The sequence below is a fragment of the Aquarana catesbeiana genome, linkage group LG02, assembly GCF_042186555.1.
Source record: "Aquarana catesbeiana isolate 2022-GZ linkage group LG02, ASM4218655v1, whole genome shotgun sequence".
NCBI lineage: Eukaryota > Metazoa > Chordata > Amphibia > Anura > Ranidae > Aquarana > Aquarana catesbeiana.
Genome location: NC_133325.1, coordinates 414,438,641 through 414,459,389, shown reverse-complemented (window position 1 = coordinate 414,459,389; position 20,749 = coordinate 414,438,641). Strand labels below are relative to the sequence as shown.

The 20,749-nt window shown below is 40.2% G+C and overlaps 1 protein-coding gene across 3 annotated transcripts in view; it reads left to right on the top strand.

Annotated features, from left to right (window-relative positions):
* CSMD2 (CUB and Sushi multiple domains 2) overlaps positions 1-20,749 on the top strand; it is a 1,533,565-nt gene that overhangs the window by 1,138,711 nt on the left and 374,105 nt on the right. For all 3 annotated transcript variants that reach the window (XM_073615428.1, XM_073615429.1, XM_073615430.1), the window contains one exon: positions 4,730-4,918. In XM_073615428.1, the coding sequence (XP_073471529.1) occupies positions 4,730-4,918 (189 nt within the window). The remainder of the gene's footprint in view (positions 1-4,729; positions 4,919-20,749) is intronic.

The window sequence follows — 20,749 nt, the reverse complement described above, 5'->3', positions numbered from 1 at the left end:
AAAAGCCATATAGTATAGGTCAAAATGATGCAATGACAATTTGGCTGTTCAAAAACATGAATAGGGCAGTGGCTTCATTTCAACATGTTTCATTTTTCTTTTCAATCTTACAGAACGTGAAAGAAATAAAACATGAAAAAACAGCAGTAGAACTGTATGAACAGGGATTGTGAGGTTTGAGGGTTTTGCACTAGAACTTGCAGGAGGCAAGCTATGAATAAATATGTGTCTCTTGGTATTGCACTTGCTTACTACTTTATTGATATGTGCTTACAAATAAAATGCAGTTAAAAAATAAAAATAAAAAAATATAAATATATATATATATAAATATATATATATATATATATATATATATATATATATATATATATATATATATATATATATATACAATTAATGTATGTCAACTTTCTTACCTTCCAGAAGACTTGTTACTAGCTCCAGCTAGGGATATGCAAAACTGCCCTGGGTTTGGTTCGAGCAGGGCTCAGCGATTTTCAAAGGAGTTCTGATGCTGAACCCAAACCCCACTGAAATCAATGGGAGCCAAAATTGGCAAATTAAAAATGCCAATTTTTTGGGCTAATGGTCGAGGGGATATCGAAACCAATAGCTTGAGCGGGGGGGAGGGGTCAGCACTGCCCTGGAGAACATATATGAATGCAAAACACATTCATTTTTTTTAAATCCAGTGAATGGACTGCCTATGCATGACACACAGAAATGCTTGTAAATCACACTAAGAAAATTGCAAGAAGGAAGGCGCATTCACGCTACCTGAGATGTGCATGGGGCCTAAAGCTGAACTCTAGGAAAAGTAAATATTGTCTAAATGTAAGAGTCATGGGTATTTTTACTTGAATCTTGTTGTGCTTTGTGTATTTCTTTAAGACCTGTTTAGTAATTCTGCATGTGCAGGAGCTTCCTGTAATAAATAATAATAAAGACTAGTCAAAGTTGCTCCCTCTCTGTGCTGGGTGACTGGTCTTGTCTCTGCCCCCTCCTGTAGCTTTCTGCAGGCAGTCTTTAGTAGGTGAGCCTGCCGAGTCCTTTCCTCAGCTCTGTTCTTTGCTCAGGCCACGTAAAGCACTATGATGTTGTCACTGCTTTGTTGATATGTATCTTGGTTTACAAAGCTGTTTGATGCACACAAAGTGGATTTATATTCCTGTGGCTATTGAGGAATATATATTAATGAAAGTTTGCGCCTGAGGTTCAGCTTTAATAACAGATGATTTTCTGTGAACTCAAGGAATTACATAGTAATGGAAGTAAAGTACAAGGATGAATAGTAGATGTATGACATTAAGGCTGACAAGGTATTTCTTGGGAAAACTGTCTGTCAAAGTGGTTTGCATGTCAGAATTTTCATTTTCTTGCATTACTTGGGGATTTATTCTAGGGAAAAGCTGGAAATAGAACAGTATATTCTTGAGATCCCTTCTGCCATCTTCTTTAGGGCTATGATGGGTGACATAAAAACCACAGCAATTAGATTTGTCTGGCACTGAAGGGGTTATCCACGGCAGACTGTGCGATCCTGATTTAATGAGCTCAATGAGTGAGAAGGCAAGACCTCCAATCGGCTCTTCCGGTCTCATCCTTCCTTGATGTTCATACTTAATTTCTTAGTGACGGGTACAAATGTTCTGCCAGAGGCTGTGTGTGTAACACTGCTGCTCTGTAGACAATGTATCCTCTTCTCAAATCATGTGGCCCTGTCAGTTGCTATGTATAATTTATTGTATAGAGCTGACAGTGATCACTGCTTCATAGCAATGTACATTCTCTATGCTAAATAGATTACAATCTACTCAGCTGGAAAATGCATGTAAAAACCTAGCACACAAATAGACATTACCTTCTGCATGTTGTTAAATAGATCATTCCGACTAGAACAAACTTTCCTGCAAAGATAAAGTTTATGTAATGCGCAGTAGTTATGCTGGTGGCTAATACCTACTCTTGTTAAATGCTTTGGTTTTTCCAGATGAATTGCCCCTTGAGACAGTCGCAAGCAGTCCTGTGAAGACCTCTTTCATTTGGGAATACACAACCACAACTTGTTTAAATCTGTAATAGGGATTCATTAAAGTGTATCTAAATAAAAAAAAAAAAAGAAAAACAAATGTAATATGTTGCAGCTTACCAGTCTTCAAAGCAGTTCTAAAGCCTTTTTTTAAAAATTAAAATAATAAACATGTCATAGTTACCTGCTCTGTGCAATGGCATTGCACAGAGCAGTCCCTTTTTTCCTCTCCTGGGGTCCCCCACTAGCACTGTTTTCTCCTCCTCTCCTGCGTGTGTCTCCATAGCAAGCCGGATGCTATGCGGGAACACGTGCAGGAGCGCCCCTGAACTGCACTGTGTGCGTCCATAGACACCCACAGCGTGGCTCAGCCCTGCCCCTTGCTCCCTAATCACAGGATCACAGGATTTGACGGACAGCAGCAAAGGGCCAATGGCTCCAGCTGCTCCATGCATCTCCTGTGAGAGCAGGAAGAGAGGAGAGAGCTGCTACAGGTGGGCACAGTGCTGGATCAAGGGAGACCTTGGGTAAGTAAATAGGGAGGAGGAGGGGCACAACAAGTGGTAAAACATTTTTTACCTTAATGCAGGGAATGCATTAAGTTTAAAACCGTTTTAACTTTAGAACCACTTTAAATGTGGTGCTGCATTAGTTCTCATTGTTTAGGCTACTGCTTTCCTCAACTCCATAAATGGACATATGAAATGAAAGGGGGGGGGTTACTCTATAGATAACAGAGAGAACTGAGATAGCTAAACACATTGTCTGAGATTTCAGTTCAGTGCACAGGGAATTACAAGGATGCAAGATTTTTCACAGGATTGCCTGGTATTTTTCTGTGCTTGCAGAAAATGGATTTTTAAAAAAGAAAACTAATGCAGCCACCACATACTGTATATAGACTGGTAGGCTGCAATATACTAAACTTTCATTCTAGAGTTTAGATACACTTTAAAAATTCATGATTTTCAATTCTTTTCAGAGATTCTTACATGAAATAATTTGTGTTCTTTATTTGAAGTGTTACTAATTAACGCAACTCTGCACCTACAGTTTCTCAGTCAGTTAAACAACAGAAAATAGGTGGGACTTCTCTTTCCAGAGACAGCCTGATTGGAGTAAATAGAAATATACACCTTACAGATAAAACAATGAAGTGGCCACAAGAAATGTACACAATGGGGGTTATTTTATAGAAACCAATCAGCTTCCAGGATTTATTGCAGCACTTTGTCTTGGCCTAGGCCGACAAGGCCCAGGCCTAGGGCGGCACTTTGTGGGGGCAGCAAAAAAGCCTCCCCTGCACGAAAAAAAGCCTCCTCCCACGTCCCGGCTCCGCCTCCCGCACTAAAACAGTCCCCAACAGATTTCGGTAGCGTCAGAGTTATGTGGCATACTTGGCAGGGTCTGGCACACCCATAAAGTAGCCAGACAGGCCACACTTAATGCAACTAATGGAGGCGGAGCCTAATGCTCCACCTACCCTCCTCCATGGCATCCTAACTTCCTCCTGGCTCGGATGTTGTAGGAGAGAGGAAGCTGAGGGGAACCCCCAGGCCTGAAACTTCCCATGAAACAGTCATAGTAATTCTCATTGCGCAGCCATTGTGTTGTTCTCCTTCTGGGTCATTATGGTATCTGAAGCTAAGAACGATGCTAAGGGTGAGTGCCATGCTGCAGCTGTCTGAGTTTATTGTACAGTTCACGCTTTGGGTAAAGTTTTTCTGTCCTAAGCAAATGGGTATCAGTGCCTCACCCAATGTTAGACTAGTCCCACCTGCAGGGCAGAGCAATGCCTGTCATTGGGTAAGAACTGCTGTGACAGCACTTGTTACATATAGCCCTTTGCTTTAGATTTCCATCACTGCTTGAACATGGGATGTGTGCTTAGCTACAGATCTACCATTTATAATTTTTCATGGTCTATTTCATGGTCTATTTCCCATATTTAGGTAATGCTTAGATGTTCTGCAGTGACTTTACAATGTAGAACATTCACACTGATTAAAATACAATTGGAGACCCTTATTAGGCAATATGAGGCTGCATTGATGGGCACTGGTGAGGCTGCATTGATGAGCACTGATCAGGCTGCATTGATGGGCACTGATCAGGCTGCATGGATGGGCACTGGTGAGGATGTATTGATGGGCACTGGTGAGGCTGCATAGATGGGCACTGACCAGGCTGCATTAATAGGCACCGATAGGCTTCACTAATGGGCACTGATAAGCTGCACTGATGATGCTGCACTGATGCGCACTGATAGGCTGCACTGATCGGCTGCATTGATGGGCACTGATCAGCTGCATTGATGGGCAATGATAGGCTGCATTGATGGGCACTGATGAGAAACATATGACAGGGCGGGTCTTATGGGGTGTGGGGTGTGGCATTGACAGGAAGGGATGGGTTATATTTAAATTAGGGGGTGCAGGAGTTTGGTCAGGCCTAGGGCAAAACAAAACCTAAATACACCACTGATTTATTGCCAAAGCCTAATTGAATAAGCTGAAGTTAGAATCTGATTGGTTTCTATGCAGAACTGCACCTGGTTTTGCACCCTCCAGGTTTAGTAAACTTCCCCTTTAGTGTGTAAAATAGCATCAAATACTGGGTGTCTGCAGTTGTACCTAAAATAGTGTCTAACACAGACATTGTGTAATTAATAATATCTTTATTTTGTTGCCGTTGTAGAATATGATCTGGAGCCATGTGATGAACCTGAGGTCCCTGCTTACAGCATCAGAAAGGGTCTTCAGTTTGGGGTTGGTGACTCGCTGACATTTTCCTGTTTTCCTGGATACCGTTTGGAAGGAGCATTTCGCATCACCTGTCTGGGAGGTAGACGGCGTGTGTGGAGTTCGCCTCTCCCAAGGTGTGTTGGTAGGTGGTCCTGTGCTTTAATTTTGTTTGTTTCCCTTATGCATTAATTTAATTAATATGCAGTAGACAGTTGAACCTTACTGCTTATACTACAGCTGTAGATTTCTAGGTATATAGAAGTGTGTTTATTTTTTACATAAAATATTTATTTAGTTTTGTAGGAAAATAGAATGCAGAAAGTAGAGGGTGGAGGTGAAGAATATGAAGATAATAATCTTATAAGAAATGTATGTACAATAAATAATATTAGATGTGCAGGACCAGAGGGTGACTGTTATATACTGTAGCTCAGATCAATGCTTAACATCAATAGGATACTGGTATGTCTAGGTATTACTAGTATATATTAGCTAAAATGAAAATGTGGTCATGGTTCCTGTAAATGCAGGACATTTTTCAATGTGATTGTCAGATAACAAGCAAAACGATCGAACACATTCCCATTGCTATTGATTGCAATTGTTTAATGTTAGAACATTGTTTTAATTCCCCATTCTTGGTTTCCCTCAGAAGCCCAGTGCTTCTGTGATTTAAGGACTACATAAAAATATGGTAGACAGACATCCATCAGGCATCTGGCCTTCTGAAGGCCAATGAGCTGGGGCAGGTACAAAGGTGTGTGTGTGTGTGTGGGGGGGGGGGGGGGGTGTAGACGGTCTGGAGACAGTGTTTTGGAAGGCAGAGGACAATAAAATTCTATGAAATTCTACAGAAACTGGTAGCATAAATGTGTTAACAAGTGAAATGGAGCCAAGGGCAAAGATAGGGAGCCAATACAGAGCTTGGAGATGATGGTGGTATAGGGGGAGATGTCATTTAATCTTCCAAACACACAAAATAGAGTGAATGAGAGACAAGGAATACCTAATACAGAATAAATTGCATAACTATAACATCACCTGGATACAGAGACATAGGCATTTTACAAGTGGGCCATGTCCAATGTAGCTGCTTAAAGTCAAGCCATACATAAATCAAATCTCAGCCAGTTGAGCAGGAACTAGCTGAGATTCAAACCCTGTACGGGAAGGTTGAATGTACCAAGTTAATCCGATCACTCAACTTGGGTACAACCAACATGTCGGGTTTTACCTATGATTATCGCTAGTGGCTGCTATAGCAGCTAGTAATATTCACTGTCTTCTCCCGGCGGAGAAGACAATGGCCCGGGAGGAGGGATTCCCACATCAACATTGTCTGTGTTGATGGGGAATCAAGCCAATTTCTTTCCTGGTTGCAAGTGTATTACCAGCATAAGGCTTAGACCAGCCATACAAATTTCTTTCCTGTGACCACAGGTTCCAGGAAAGAAATTTGCATGATTCCCCCATCAACACAGACAGCGCTGATGGGGAATCCCTCCTACTGAGCCATTGTCTGCTCCTGGCGGGGGAGCATAGGGGAAGCCGTCCCCACCGGAGAAGACAGTGATTATTGCTAGTGGCTATAGCAGCCACTAGTGATAATTGTATGAAAATCCGGCAGGCTGGTTGTACCCAAGCTGATTTATCAATCAACTTGGTATATTCAGCCTGCCCCTTAATGGTTCAATCAATTTGATTTAAACAATGTATAGCTGCCCTTAATTTCCACAGGTGATGTAAATATACTTTAGAAAAATGAGTCTTAGCATAAAAAAGAGATAATAAAGCATTGTTAAAGTCGATCTGTAAGTTAAAGGCATGTAAAGTAAGAGTGCTGATTTAAACAGTCATATAGTGCTTCACTTTCAAATGAAAGCTCAAAAGCCTGGCATTTGGTTTCTCATGCACTAAGCAGTGTACAACAGGAGTCAGAGGTAAACTTGTGCCTCATACGTGGAAGTGTTGGGCTTTGTACAGTGCTGAAAGCGGTATGGGCAGGCGCCTTTAAGTTATTCTTACATTGCCTGCTGTCCCATTAATACTTTGTCACAATAAGCCATTTTGCCGTTCAGAATATAACTGCTCTTCTCTCTAAGCATAAAGGAAACCTACAGCTTTGGGGAATGCGTTTGATGGCTGTCAGAAGCATGATGGCAGTGGTGGGCCCTCTTATTTGAAAGCCCCAGTTCTGGCTGTAACACTCACCTTCTATCTGACACAGTAACGACACACACAGAGACCAAGAAAAGATAACAGATCTTGTATTAGAGAAAGTGGTAGGGCAGACGAGTCACTTGCAGCAACACAGTTGGTATGGTAACAGGTGCAGTAGTACTTGCAGTAATAGATGCAGTAACACTTGCAGTAATAGATGCAGTAGGTTAGTAGGTCATTAGCATTTTTTGATTGATGTCCCAACCTTTGCTCTTAGGGTAACAATACCAGTCACCAGTCTTACGCTATATATTCATCATGGTTATCGCTAAATTCTGATATTAGCATAGGTATGTAGTTAACAGCAACCCCCTGCTATGATGATCATGACACCTACCACCGATTTAGGACACCTTCTCTAGTGGACGATATATAACCCATGGATTTATGCCATTTGGGTGAAACTTTTCAACATTATGTATACATCCATTCATATATGCTAGTTCTGTGGCCCCTGCATGCACATGCCTTTTTATTCCTGTCTTCGACATTTCAGTTGATATGGACACGAATGGGTCATGAAGGATTAACTTATTCATGGACGAATGTGCCTATACACATTTACCAAACATATCAGCACAGCTCATTGATTGACCCATTCAATTGTTTTCAATTTATCAGCCGATCTTATTGATGGACTCATTCAATTGTTTCCAATATGGGATATAGATCAGGCATACAGTAATTTTGTGGGTTATTCTATTCTTTGTTGGTATTTTTTGTTGGTATCTGTTGATATATATATATATATATATATATATATATATATATATATATATATATATATATACCTTTTGGAACATTTTTGGACTAATGTGGGCCATTGGAATGATTGTCATGCACCTTCTGCGTCCATTATTACAGTGGTTGAAAGTACGGGGTCCATGACAACACAGATCTTCAGATGGTCTTTTTCTCTTGCTTTTTTCTCCCTCCCTTAAGTATCCTATCCATTTTCTGTTCTGTTTTGTTTTGGTTTTGTTCTATATTCATGCATATATATATTAACACATGTAGTAATTTTTATGTACATATAGATTATAGGGCTGTTTTTTGGTTCTGTGGGTCCTCTTTTCCTAATTTGAGGTTTCTACCTTTCTTCCTTAGCCCATTCATGCTGCCTATTTCAAATAAATAGTTACATTACATAGTTCTCATTTTTTGGACATATTAAATCATTAAAATTATTAATTTATCCTATATCAGATTGTATGAAACTTTTTGGCGTCTATTGAATGGGCATCGGTGCACACAAAATTTTTGTACATGTTTTTTGTATACATATTTCAGTTATTGAAATCTATATTTTTATATGTATGTATTATCCATATCCACATTTTTCTCCATATGTATGTTGCATTTCAGGTGTTTACTATTACACTGTATATTTATTATACAGTTATTATATTTTTTTTTTTCACATACAAATGCACTTTATGTGTTTATTTTATATATATATATATATATATATATATATATATATATATATTTACAGCACTACACATGCACATTTATCCAGGAGCTGTACATGTTTTTGTATACATATTTCAGTTATTGAAATCTATATTTTTATATGTATGTATTATCCATATCCACATTTTTCTCCATATGTATGTTGCATTTCAGGTGTTTACTATTACACTGTATATTTATTATACAGTTATTATATATTTTTTTTCACATACAAATGCACTTTATGTGTTTATTTTATATATATATATATATATATATATATATATATATTTACAGCACTACACATGCACATTTATCCAGGAGCTGTACATGTTTTTGTATACATATTTCAGTTATTGAAATCTATATTTTTATATGTATGTATTATCCATATCCACATTTTTCTCCATATGTATGTTGCATTTCAGGTGTTTACTATTACACTGTATATTTATTATACAGTTATTATATTTTTTTTTTCACATACAAATGCACTTTATGTGTTTATTTTATATATATATATATATATATATATATATATATATATATATATATATTTACAGCACTACACATGCACATTTATCCAGGAGCTGTGGTTTTACAATTGGAATTCTTTTGATTCATTCAAATTTCATTATCTCTTTTTTTCATATATATTGGTATTCTTCTGCATTTTCTCCTGGATATTTGTGTGCCTCCTATACCTAATCACACTTGTTTGCTATTCAATTAATTAACTCCATTTAATCAATTAATTCTAATTGAGCACATAATTGATCACATAACTCATGATACACTAGTATATATTTGTGGCAAAACTTTGTGGTTATGTAGCTATGACTAAGCACTGTTGAGAGTGTGAAACGCATCAGCCATCTATCCTGTACCCTGCTGTGGTTTGAACTTTTGTTATTTCATACAATAAAGGCTTTTTTATTGGAGTGTGGCTGTCCAGATCCTCCTTCTCCTAATAGATGCAGTAACACTTGCAGTAACAGATTCAGAAAAAAATTGTAGTAACAGAGGCATCTGCAGTTGGGGTTGTTGATTGGCAGGGATAGCAGCTCTGGAGACTGGTGCTTGAGGGATTTAACGTGGTATCCCTATACTTACACTCCTCATACTGGAACCTTTCATTGATGCTAAATCTCTATTCCTAATAAGCATGATCCTGTCCGTACTCTATCCACTTACAAGATGCCTGACGAATCCCGACAGGGTCCCATATTTATCAAGGCTACCCCATCCAAGATGGCCATGGAAGGACACTGAGAATTACAATCGGACACTGCTCTCTCTGACACCTATGGAGGCCGCAGGGGAACATCATTCTTCTGAGTCTCCATGCAATCCATAGAGCGGCAGAATCAGCCTTATATAATACAGAAGAACACATCAGTGTGCTTCAATCCACAGACATGACTACAGTGCTCTAATAGCAGGCAGGCTGGCATGAGCAGCAAAACCAGAGCCCACTCTGTAATCAGAACGAGCAATAGAGCTGTCCATCTGCCTCTAACTAGAATGAAATTTGAAGCTACAGTGTTTTAACCACAGATAGCTAAACATACACCAGATTTGTCTTCAGAGCCACAAGCAAAACCACCAACCACTCTGTCACGACAGAAACAATCATCTTCTTCAAGCTTGCCAGTGCTAATGTTGTCACATCTGCTGAGTTTGATTAGCACTGCTCATCTTTGGATCTTGGATCCTGCGACAGACATCAACATTTGATGGTGATTTGTTTATGTCCAATGTTCCAAGTGAGAAAATGTCTATGCAAAAATACCAACTACAGGAAAGCAGTGAAACAGCAGTGAAAATATATCAGGAAAATCAAGGAAAGTGTAAAAAATATTGCTGGCAGAGATAAAATAGTACAGGTGAGTTTCCAACATTCTAAGTTCATTTTCTATATGTTTGTGTTTCCCTATTTTGCTTTTATTATATTTAGTTTTTTGTTTGTTTTTTTATGAATTTAAGTTTTTTTTTCAGCAGCAATTGCCAGCAAATACCAACCCTTTCATCAGGATGGTATTTAAAAAAGCTTTACGACATTTCTTGAACTACTAATTTGTGTGTTTGGCTAGCATATCCCACTTTAAGATTCCACTTTTCAGATAGAGGTCTTTTTTATAGAGGTATTTTTTTTCATATTTAGATTTAAAAAAAAAAATACATTACGGTCTCAAAATCTAGTTGATTGTGTTCCTCTGCCATAGTGTTGATGACCAAAGGATTTAGTATGGTTTAAGTTTGGATAGAGTGGGGGGAAGAAAGGGGGTGTTATATACCCTGTCAAGTTTTTGTTGTTGTTTGTGTAAACTCACTGTCTCTATGTGGCCCAGTGAGCATTGTCACCAAGACAAAAAATTCTGGGAATAACACATTTTCAGATTTGTCACCAGAACAAGAGGTGGATGTAAATCTTCAATTGGGAACGCCTGTTCTTGTAATAACTGTCTAAAAAGCAGAGTTCCTCTTATGCCTCGTACACACGATCAGACTTTTCACCAACAAAACCGTAGAATTTTGTCCGAAGGGTGTTGGTTCAAACTTGTCTTGCATACACACGGTCACACAAATGTTGGCTAACAATTATGAACATAGTGACGTACTAGACATACTACGTGGTTTTTCAGCTCTTTAGCGCCACCCTTTGGGCTCCTTCTGCTAATTTTCGTGTTAGTAGAAGTTTGGTGAGTGTTGATTCGCGCTTTTCTTTTCACGTTTTTCATTTAGTGCTTTTCATTTCCTGCTTTTCAGTTTGTTTCTGAATTGCCGTTCGTCAACCAGACATGTTGCGGAATCAGAGGAGATAATGTGTTATTTATTATTGGCCTTGGAGTTATTGCTTTGACATTATTTTTTTGGTTAAATAATGATTTGATTTGGTATATTTTCTATCTTTTTGGATGCATAGAATGCACTTTTTGGTTAAGTTCTATTGGCAGATAGCATGTCTAATTTTATTTTTTTTTTTAATTCAAAATAAAAAAAAATGTGTAGAATAATACTTGGCTATGTGGTTTACTTCAAATGACAGTTTGGGAGTAGGCAGTTACATTTAAAAAAATTTGATGTAAAATTGACAAGGGACACCAACATAGTTGTATCTTTGATCTTATAAACTACGGGATAATGGTGTTGTGGTAACTTGCACAAATAAAAAATAAAAAAACATAATAATATTATTCTTGATATCACTAGAAAACAAAACCCTTTGAAAATTTGTTTGCAATAACTCCATCAGTATAACCATCAAAGCAGCTTCATTATTATCCCAATAAAGAAGAAGAAAATTGTGCGCTGCATTTGGAAATTTCATAATTTGCCACATCACGAATGTTAATTCTCCATTACAAACGCTAGTTTACGCTTCTGCTTCCAAGCATGCATGTTAGTACTTTGGACTTTTGTCCGACGGACTTGTGTACACACGATCAGAAAATCCAACAACACACATTTGTTGGCGGAAAATTTGAAAACATGCTAGCCAACATTTGTTGGCAGAAAGTCCGACAACAATTGTCTGATGGAGCATACACCAGGTCAGATTTTCTGCCAACAGCCTGACATCCAACATCTACCATCGGAAAGTCAGATCGTGTGTACGGGGCTTTACTGTTGTATCGCAGGCACTAGAAGTGACTCCCACCCCAACTGACACAGAGAACCAAAAAAATAAAATTTTATCCCAAAAACCACTCTGACAAGTTAATGGGGGGGGTTATTTGGGAGTTATTCTAATGCCCCGTACACACGGTCGGATTTTCCGATGGAAAATGTGTGATAGGACCTTGTTGTCGGAAATTCCGACCATGTGTAGGCTCCATCACACATTTTCCATTGGATTTTCCGACACACAAAGTTTGAGAGCAGGATATAAAATTTTCCGACAACAAAATCCGTTGTCGGAAATTCCGATGGTGTGTACACAAATCCGACGGACAAAGTGCCACGCATGCTCAGAATAAATAAATTGATGAAAGCTATTGGCCACTGCCCCGTTTATAGTCCCGACGTACGTGTTTTACGTCACCGCGTTCAGAACGATCGGATTTTCCGACAACTTTGTGTGACCATGTGTATGCAAGACAAGTTTGAGCCAACAGCCGTCAGAAAAAATCCTAGGATTTTGTTGTCGGAATGTCCGAACAAAGTCCGACCGTGTGTACGGGGCATAACAGTAACAGATGTAGCTCTAATGATTACGTTTATCTGTATGTAAAATTTAGCAGTTCTAATGTCTTCTCTTTTCTTCCAGAAACTAAGTTTTAGGAATCCATGTGTGAGCCTATATAGCCAGCTTCTGAAAGACAAAGTTGCTCAGCTCCCACCAGAAACTATTGAGGAGGACGTTTAACACATACAAATTTGGAATCAAGCAAACCAGGGTGATATTACTATTGTCAGCCAGCTTTTCTTCAAAGCCCTTTGTGCCACGCACTTGTAGAAGTCAAACCAGTGTACAAAAACAGCCTGGTCAAAGATTTCTACTTGCCACAAGACACCACCTCTAATGTTCAGGTCCATCAAACACACAATCTTCGCAAGAAAATGCTGGGGCAGCCAATGAAACACTATGTGATGGTAAAGCTATGCTATCATAAGTTTGGTAAAAAGGAAAAGGATAGTTTTGCAGCTAGCCTTAGCCTCCCTAGCGGTCTGATTATGTCAGTACTTTTGAATGTCAAAGTGGTACATGGTTCCATTGTTTTGCATGACAATGTGTTGTTTTATATTGTAGGCCTGTAATTCTTAGGAATAACTCACTTAAATATATCCAAACAAAAGTCTAGTAGACATCCCGGGTATGATAACGTTTGAAACACAAAATCATAACTGCACAAAGTCCAACGTCACAATCAGGACAATGGAACCTGGTTTCCTTTCTGATTTTCTTTCCACTGTCATCTAGCTTCGAGCAGCAAACCATGTACATCCTTGTAGGTGCTGACTTTTTCTCGCTTGGTGGGATGTAGTCCATGAAGTGATGACCAGTCAGGCGTTCGAGGTTGACAACGCCAACAGCACAACGTCCAGCTCTATTCACAGCCATCGATGGTGTTTGGTGGTTCTCAAAGATACGTTCGAATCACAGGCTTGTCACTCTTTTTTTTTAGCAGAATGTAGGCATTCCACAAGCATTCCTCAAGAAGATGCCTGATGATCTTCTTGTAGTACTTCTTTTGCTGTTTCCTCATTGCTGGGTAGAATTTCATTGCTTGGCTGGCTCTGTCGACACCTCCCATGATGTTGTTGTAGTCTATCACTACTTATGGCTTCATGATTTCGTGCGTACCATAACAGTGGAGGTATTATGAACTTTACTCATTAGGCACACATCTTTCTTGTCACGCCATCGCAGTGCCATCATTTTGCCTTTCTGACAGGCAACCATTTCTCCAGTTTTCAACTTCTTATTGGCAAACATTGGCGGCATGTCGTGCCAGTTAGCCTAAACGGTTCCATAGGCATCCATTTTGTTTTTCAGAAGGAACTCATAAAGTTTAGGAGACGTATAAAAGTTGTCGGTTGTTACGCAATAGCCCTGATTTAGCAATGGCTCAATGAGTGAAAGAACTGATGATTAGAGATGAGCCAAACACCCTTGTGGCGTCAGAGGGGGCGGGGTCACCCGTTTACGTAACCGAGAAAGTCCCTGTGGCATCAGAGGGGGCGGGGTCATCCGGGTACGTCAAGGGATGAGGCCCTTGTCCCCATCAACATGGGGACAAGGTGCTTTGGGGGGCTACCCCAAAGCACCCTCCCCATGTTGAGGGCATGTGGCCTGGTACGGTTCAGGAGGGGGGGCGCTCTCTCATCCCCCCCTCTTTTCCTGCAGCCTGCCAGGTTGCATGCTCAGATAAAGGTTTGGTATGGATTTTGGGGGGACCCTTACGCCATTTTATTTTTAATTTTGGCACAGGGTTCCCCTTAAAATCCATACCAGACCTGAAGGGTCTGATATGGATTTTGGAGGGGACCCCCACGTCATTTTTTTTTAATTTGGTGCAGAGTTCCCCTTAATTTCCATATCAGGCCCGAAGGGCCTGGTATGGATTTTAGGGGGACCCCCACGCAATTTTTTAAAACATTTTTGGTTCGGTGTTTCCCTTAATATTCATATCAGACCCAAAGGGCCTGGTAATGGACTGGGAGGATCCCATGCTCTTTTTTTCAATGAGTTTTATCTATATTGTCGAGACCCGACAATTCATTACAGCCGCAATCAGTTTTAAATGACAATTTTTCCTTTAGAAATGTCATTTTGCTGCGGTACTGTTCTAAACACGGGAAAAATGCACCACTTTACAGGCATACTATAGACACCCCCCAGGCATGATGTTTAAAGGAATATTTCATTTTTATTGTTTCACTTTAAGCATTAAAAAAATCACTGCTCCCTTTTTAAAAAGAAATTTGCATTGATACATGTCCCCTGGGGCAGGACCCAGGTCCCCAAACACTTTTTATGACAATAACTTGCATATAAGACTTTAAAATAAGCACTTTTGATTTTTCATGTTAGTTTCCCATAGACTTTAACGGTGTTCCAGTGGCTTTCAAATTTGCCCCGAACACCGCATATTGTTCGGTGTTCGCAGAACATCCGAACAGCCAAAGTTCGGCCCGAACTTATGCTTGGGCCGAACCATTCGCCCATCCCTACTGACGATGTTGCCATTCCATAGTTGCTGTATTTTGGATTGAATCTTGTTCCTTTTCCAGTGTACATGACTGAATTCCAAATATAGCCAGTTGACAATTTGCATAGCATGTAGGATTTTATGCCAAATCGTGCTCTCTTTGATGCAATGTATTGTACCCAGCTGAGCCTTCCCTTGTAGGCCATTAGAATATAATCTATGTTGACATCATCTTTCTGGCACATAGCTCCATTGGAAATTCTTTAGACTCATTTGAGATACTTCCCAAATTTTCTTTAGTTTTGGTGCAGGATGAGTAGTTTTATTAAATTCTTCGTTGTTTTCGAAATGTAAATATTTTATGATCAGGGAAAATCTGTACTCTGACATGACCGTGCCAAAGAATGGAGTGGCAAGTAATTTATTAGTTGTCCACTTCTGCAGGGGTTTACCCCCACTCCCTGAAGTATTATTAGACCCAGAAATTTCCAAATGTCATCTTTGGTCACTGGCTCCCAATTTCTGCTTCTTGGAAACCTCTGATGCGTAGTAGCTAATTGTTGCTCTTTGTACCGGTAACAATTTTTTCAATAACCTCATCGGTCAGAAATAATTGTAAGTGTGCCAAGGGGTTGTTGTGTTCAACGTCTACTTTCATACCAGATGCTCCAATAAATGGTAATCTTGGGGGCGCTACCTGATCCGTATCACAGTCAATAGAGCACCATAGTCGTACATCACTGAGCTCAGTCGCAGAGTATTCACTGTCGTCACTTTCAGTGTTCAATGACGAATTTCCCCACTAATCACTATCGCTCAATTCTGAAAGTGATTCTAATTCACTGTCGCTGTTTTCTAGCTGGTCTAAAACCTCTTTTGACCTAAAGGGACGCTTTTTGGATGCCATGGACATTCTCAAGTTCCCAGGCAGGAAGAACGATAAAAGTGCAGGCAGGGCACTGGACAAAGCACTAGGGACAAAACTGAGGTGAAATGGTTTGATAGAGTAATGTAATCTACAGATTACAATATATTGTGTGTATGTTATGTTTTGAACTTTTTTTAATTTCCCGCCGGCTCCGCCACCATGCATCGCGGCGCTCGCAGGGAACGGAACCCGGAAGACAGATGCATTGGCCGCAGAGCATGGCTGGAGGACACGGCTGGAGGACACAGCGGGAGGACATCGGGGGTGTCGTAGGGACAAGGTAAATAAATTAGAGGGATACTATGGTGTAACCCTGAGTGTGGCTCGGGGGTTACCAATTTTGGTACTGAAAATAAACCCTGAGCCACACTCAGGATTACCGCCAGGGAGGTTAATGCAATGCAGCCGCTTTTTAAATCCCTATCAAATTCATTCGAGTATTTACCCAGTCCGTAGATTGTGTGCAGGTATGATTTTTTTTTTTTTTGAATACTAATGTCTTTGTACCTTTTAAAGTATATATTCTATTTTGTATAAGGAAAATATATAATTTATATATTTGGAAACTATCCATTTGTTATGTAAAAAAAAAAAAAAAAAAAAACCTTTGAAAATAAATTGTTCTCTTCATTGCAAAATATGTTAATGTTTCAGCAGTGCAAACAGTGTCAGCAGTAGAAAATAATGCATTAAAACATACAGTTTGACATCCAATTGATTGTATTTATTAACCTTATTGCTACTTACATCTTTACCTTTTTTTAACAAGCAACTAGGGGTACATATGAAAGCATTACACTTACCAAAACAAAATTGCATTCACTTGCTAATGTGACGACTCCAAACTCTTTAAATGCTGGCTTTGCTAAGGCCATTGCTAAGGTAATGCTTTTCAGATCTTATTTACAATTCTGTAGTGTGCAGTATTGGCATTTTGAGGCACATGTTAAGCACATGTCACTACAATGTTCTAGAGCACTTGTGCATCCTGGAGTGTCTCTTATCACAAATGTCACAAGCCATGGTGGACAGTATAACAAGCCACTCCTGAATGGACATATTAGTGTTAAGAAATATTATTACTGAACTAATACAAATTAATTAGGGTTTTAGGCAAAAGTCTAGGTATGGCACTTTTGTTGTTTTGGGGGGTAAACGTTTCATGCCATAAAGTTGGCATTGCTATCACTAATTTGGAATTGACATGTCACAGAGACATAACTAGAAACCTCAGGACCCCAGTGCAAGAAACCATGCAGGGCCCTCCTGACCTCCGGCCGGGACCCTTCCCTCTGAGACCGGGGCCTTTCTCTACAAGCCCGATGGCAGAATGGCAGGGTATGGTCGCATGTGCGACCTATGTGACAGTGGTAGTTCTGCCACTGGTGTTAGTAGTTTTAAAATGTTTGCTATTTTATTTTTTTCTTATTTTTTACCATTCTATTTTTTTTTTTTTTTTACAATTTTACTTTGTATTATTTTTTACAGGTTTTTTTAGGAGCCCCATTGAGGGGCTTTGGTGAATTATCAGTGGTCTAAACAGACCTCTGATATTCCCCTTTTGAGACAGAAAAAGGAGATTGAGGACACACCCTCAATCTCCATCTCTGCGGGCTCCGCTGCACAGAATGAATGGACAGGGATAGCAATGTACAGAGATTCCGATTCATTCACAAACTGAAGTTTTACAGTTTACTATGCTGCAGTTATGAATGGACAGAGTCAGTGTTCGGTACCGATCACTGACTCTGTCCATTCAGAACAGGAAGGGGCTGGCCCACATCTTGACACATCCCCTGCAGGAGCCAGCAGAAGAGGGCAGGGGGAATGCCATCAGCGCTTGGAGGTGGGTCAGGAGGGTACACAGGGGAGTGGGAGGCAGCAGAAAGAGCTGTATAGAAGGGGTGGCAGGGGCCGTGGCATATAGAGGACCCGGTACCTCCATTTTTCTCCTGCAACTGCTGAATGCCTGTGGGCAGGAGGGGAGGAGAAGCTGGCTTTCACAGGCTGCAGGAGGGGAATGGAGGGCATGGGTTCCTTTATATGCTGCTGTCACCCCAAGCCGCTCCTCCTTTTCAGGTGTACAGGGGGGCTTCATGGCAATTGCATCCCCTTTGACTCCTGTAGGTACACCCCCGGCGTGTCATATATAGGTTCTTTTTAATATGACTGTCAACACATGAGCACTTAAAGTAAGGAAATAATAATCTGTACAGGCAGTACACTAGTTTTGACTGTAACCCAAGAGCACCATAGTTTTACAAAGCTATAGTCTGCATAGAATAAGGGATATCAAGTTTACTCCAACCTAGGAGGTAAAGGCAAAAAGATTTCAGTGGTGGTCAAATGTGTAGTTTTACAATGTGGTATGGTCCACAACAGTCTGCCACCAAGTGGTCCTTAATTAGTTATTTATAATTTATAAATTTGATGAAAAATAGGGGGAAAAGAGAAAAACAAGAACAGGTTTGAGGAAGAGGGAGATTATTAAAGTGTATCTAAATCCAAGAACAAAAATGTACTATACCTCAGCTTATTAGTACTTAGATGCGGTGGCTGCATACTTTTTCTAGTGTTGTCACCTTAGGTGAGGGAGTGTGTTAGGACTACAAAACGCATCTCACTATCCTCCTCTCCATAACATAGGGGGGAGATGTGTTGTAGTCTACAGAGTTGAACTGGGAAGGGCTGATAATGAATGGCATCAACAGGTATTTTTTGCACTTATAGAACAGATATAACTGACTTTAATTGTGTATTTAACAGATGAAAAGGGAGCAAATTAAAGAAAGTTTATTACTGGGGTTTACACACACTTAAAGGAAAATATGCAAGAAAATAAGAAATTCGGCTCTTGCATAAAAATGGATCGGATATTACTAATTATATTTATGTTTTAGAATACAGATATTTTCTTACTTAACCTAAAACGTTTTTGTATCTAGTGAGAGCTAGGGATGAGCCCGCTGTTCGAATCGAACGTAAGTTCGACTCGAACATCGGGTGTTCTCCCGTTTGCCGAATACCAAATTATGGGGTGTTCACGGGAAATTCGAGCACCCACAGAACGTGCCATAATGAATGGCGAGACCTGTATGCTTTGGCCAATCACAGCGTGCTCTGCTGTAAGAGCCATGATTTGCCAAAGGCAGGGTGCCCTTGGCCAATCATATCTCGGAGTCCACACCCCACACTATATAAGGCTGCTTACATGGCAGCTGTATATAGTTTTATGAATGAGAGCAGCAAAATTACATTTGTAAAGGAAAACATGTCATTTAAAACTGCTGTAATGTAGCCGGATACTGGCAATATAGATAAAAATCATTGAAAAAAAACGGCATGGGTCCCCCCCAAGTCCATTACCAGGCCCTTTGGGTCTGGTATGGATATTAAGGGGAACCCTGTGCCAAAATTAAAAAAAGGCGTAGGGGTCCCCCAAAATTCATACTAGGCCCCTCAGGTCTGGTATGGATTTTAAGGGGAACCCCTTGCCAAAATGTTTAAAAAAAATGGCATAGGGGTCCCCCCAAAATCCATACCAGACCCTTATCCGAACACGCAACCTGGCAGGCTGCAGGAAAAGGGGGGACAAGAGAGCGCCCACCTCCTGAATCATACCGGACCACATGCCCTCAACGTGGGGAGGATGCTTTGAGGCCCCCCAAAACACCTTGTCCCCATGTTGATGGGGACAAGGGCCTCATACCCACAACCATTGCCCGATGGTTGTGGGAGTCTGCGGGCGAGGGTCTTATCGAAATCTGGAAGCCCCCTTTAACAAGGGTACCCCCGGATCCCGCCCCCCATGTGAATGGGTAACGGGTACATTGTACCCCTACACATTCACCAAAAAAAGTGTCAAATTGGTCAAAATGACAGTAGACAATTTGGGACAAGTCCTTTATTTTTTTTAAAAGTGTCCCGCGATGTCCATCTTCGATCATAGCATCCGACGAACTGAGAAAAAAAAATGGAAAAAAACTCTGCCTCCATGAGAGGCTCCCGCTGACTGCAGGCTTTCTGCATTGACATCTATTATATTGCTGAGGGCCGGGCCACCCGGTGATGTAAAAGGATGACCCTGCTCCCTTCTGACATCATGTGATGTCAGATAATGTCAGAGGGGGTGGGGTCACCTGTTTAGGTCACCGGGTGGCCCCGGTTGCCGGGACCCGACATTACAATACAGCCGTGAGCAGTTTTAAATGACATCTTTTCCTTTAGAAATATAATTTTGCTGTGGTACTGTTCTAAACACGGGAAAGATGCGCTACTTTACAGGCATACTAAGGACACCCCCCAGGCATAATATTAAAAGGAATATTTCATTTTTATTGTTTAACTTTAAGCATTATTAAAATCACCACTCCTGAAAAAGTGGCCGCTTTTTGGGGACCCGGGTCCCCAAACACTTTTTATGGCAATAACTTGCATATAAGCCTTTAAAATTAGCACTTTTGATTTTTCATGTTCGTGGCCTATAGACGTTAACAGTGTTTGTGTGTTCGTATGAATTTTTTGCCTGTTCGCAAGTTCTGGTGCAAACCGAACCAGGGGTTGTTCGGCTCATCCCTAGTGAGAGCTTACAGCATCTACATTGTTGTACTGCCTCTTGAACATTTTTATTTCCTTTGTCAGTCTTGGCTAATTATCTTCCTACGAAAGATAATTAAATGTAATTTTATTGTGCAGCTAAACTGCTAATTTTTGTTGA